The 3,047-nt window shown below is 38.8% G+C and overlaps 1 protein-coding gene across 1 annotated transcript in view; it reads left to right on the top strand.

The window, feature by feature from the left end:
* Positions 1–1,215: 1,215 nt before the first annotated feature.
* Positions 1,216–3,047, top strand: part of LOC110459470 — a 12,533-nt gene continuing 10,701 nt past the window's right edge. The window contains exons 1-2 of the mRNA XM_021511747.1: positions 1,216–1,558; positions 1,967–2,354. Of these exons, the coding sequence (XP_021367422.1) occupies positions 1,471–1,558; positions 1,967–2,354 (476 nt within the window). The 5' untranslated portion in view covers positions 1,216–1,470. The remainder of the gene's footprint in view (positions 1,559–1,966; positions 2,355–3,047) is intronic.

Genomic DNA, 3,047 nt, shown 5'->3' on the forward strand with positions numbered 1-3,047 from the left:
AATAACAATAACACATTATATTACAGTAAAGGGAGATAATCACATATATTAATAAAAAAATCTGTAATAATTATCACAGAAAAAGAAAGTATAATATCACAGGTTTCTAAGTGATTGGGAGTCCCCTACCTACAAAGCCCAACGGGATATGATTTGTTTGTTTGTTTGTTTGATTTTGTTTAACGTCCTATTAACAGCTAAGGTCATCGAAGGACTGCCTCCCCTGTGTGCAAGATGCATGTGTGTAGTGTATGTGGGGGTATTTTGGGAGGCTGCGATATGTTCGTGTTTGTCTCCTTGTGATAGCGCGGAGCTGATGCCGACTTTATAGTGCTACCTCACTGAAACATACTGCCGAAAACACCCAGCAGGACGCCCCACCCGGTCACATTATACTGACAACGGGTGAACCAGTCGTCCCACTCCTAATTTGCTGAGCGTTAAGCAGGAGTACAAACTACCATTTTTAAAGACTTTGGTATGTCTCGGCCAGGGGACAAAATAGAACATCGAATACCTACAGTGTATAAAACCGTACCGTTGGTCGATACGTCACATGAAATAATCTCACTCGGTAAACAAAGAATGATACAAACAAAAAATTGGGACAACCTCTCTATAACGTTACGTGGGCCCAGTTGTTCAAAGGGTGATTAGCTTAATCAGCAATTATCGCATTTTTTGTGTATCTTTATAACACAGCTATTAACTGATATTAAACTTTCCAGATATCAAATACTTAGTACGGTAAATTTACGTGTACAATTACAAATTTTAACCCGGTATACTGACGAAATTAATACAAGTTGAAAAATGTCGTTAAACAGTAATTAAGCTAATCATCTTTTGAACAACTGTGCCAAAACAAGCAACTCCATCCCGACTGGACCTGAGGTAACTATTTGTGAATCTAATGACGTATTGACATTCTTTCAGCAGAATTAAAAAAAACAACATTTTGTACCATTTGTTGATTCTCTTCCTACTCTTCCCTAACAGTAAAATAAATCGTTAATTTTCAATTAATGAAATTGATCGCATACTCTTTACACTCTCGCGTCAGGGTCACCGTATACGTAGAGGTCACTCACTGCAGGTACGACAGAGTGACCGTGACGTCACTATAGTGAAATGAAACAATCATGTGTCACGCCCAAATGAAGGTGGCTCCTGTCTCACAGGTAAGGTAACACCTCTGAAAACAGCTCACCTGGATCTGGAGTGACGTCATAATTGGTCAGTACGTATGCCTGGTATACTGAGAGTGTCAACGACAGCAAAATGTCCTCATGATTTGGGCATTTTAGTTTTGACGCTTTCTGACATTTTTGGAGAGGGATCCAAGTAATATGCAGAGAAGTGTCACAGCTATCTATACGATGTATATAAACCACACGGTAACGGTAAGACGACAAATCACTCGCTTGACTTACAGAGATTACCCACTTTACCGTACATTCTAGAGAAACAATGGCCTTTTCAGGTATCTGTGATACGTCATCAGCTCGACTTTTGGACAACGATGAACTCCAGGCTTGTTTTGGAGATTCCGATGGAGGTAAGTCAATTTTTATATTATAATTTTTCTCGATTTTTCCGGCAAAGTTTGACTGCTTTCATATACGTAACTTGTCTCTCCAGTTTGATAGAGTAACCTCCCCTTAAAGATACTAAATACTGAAATGACGGTATGCATGCAATCACAAATTATTATGTTTATCTTATCTTATTTTACATAAATAAACTTGTAACATGCACGATGGCTTTAACAGATACAGCAAATGACTAAGTCTCATTTTCATACCACGTTTCTGAATCAAATAAAACTTATTAATATTTGTATGACTTGCATTTTGAAGGGGGGAGGGGCCTGGTTTATAATTCCATAGAAATACTTCAAGTGGTTTCCCTATTTCAAATACAACTAGTCGGCATGCTAATATCATGTTTTATCTTTTTATCACAGGAATATCGTCTGGTTACGATTCTGGAGATGTTTACGACTCGGACGCAGAACCACAAGTTAGGATTTTCACAACCAACCATTCCCGTTCCTCAAAACTTGCCACGGAGCCGGAAGTTAAGCAGATGTTCAACAATCCTGCCGTATTCTCGGACACTGATACCGACTCTGACTCATTTAGGGACCCGGATGAATCAGATTCAGACGATGACAGTGACAGTGAGTTTGGAGATGACGAGGATGACGTCATGCGATTCACCAGTACCGACAGCCTCTGTGACAGTCTGAAGTACATCCTTTCCATGCCTGAACTTTGTGACGTCACATTCCATGTTGGGCCTCAGAAAACACCCGTCCACGGAGTCAAGGCCATTCTGGGAACCCGTAGCAGGTAGGTTTTCATATAGATACATATTAGAATTAAAATTATATTTTGCTAAGTATCACTGTATTATCTCCCTTTTATTCTCCTTCTTTAGTTTAGAAACTCCATTCTACCCGTTCTCCGTTCTCTAATAGTCCCGTTCAACCAGACGCTTGCAATTGATCACTTGTAATTAAAGAGACTCTCTGTTCGGCGTAGCTTGCGCAGGCAAAAAGAGCCTGGTTGAACGAGACTACGTTCTATAGCGGTACAATTACTTGAAATCTGCGACATTTGCTGCCCTTTCAGCATTTTTAGCCACAAGCAAGTTTTATGTTTGGAGTGTTCGAAAATTACAAAAGTATTATATGTCAGTTTATGGAAGGAATTGGGAGAGATATTTTTGTCTTTTCATCCCGAACTAAAACAGTATTACCTCTCCGATACAACCTGCGTGTATCCCCTGAGAACTATATATAATTCAGTATCAAAACATGAAAAACAAACAACCACTCAATAGATCCAAATTAAACCAGTACTAGTTTGTAATGCTATGAGACAAATTCTTATCAACCAACACATCGGAGTTTAATTGTTATAAAATTATTTTCACTAGCACACTCCAAGTATTTTATAATCAATTACAATGTTCGATTGATTAGGATTCGGGGAAAAAAAGCACGATAAATTTGCGTGTTTCCGAATACTGTTTACTTATCA

This window comes from Mizuhopecten yessoensis, unplaced genomic scaffold (genome assembly GCF_002113885.1).
Source record: "Mizuhopecten yessoensis strain PY_sf001 unplaced genomic scaffold, ASM211388v2 scaffold10081, whole genome shotgun sequence".
Classification (NCBI taxonomy): Eukaryota; Metazoa; Mollusca; class Bivalvia; order Pectinida; family Pectinidae; genus Mizuhopecten; species Mizuhopecten yessoensis.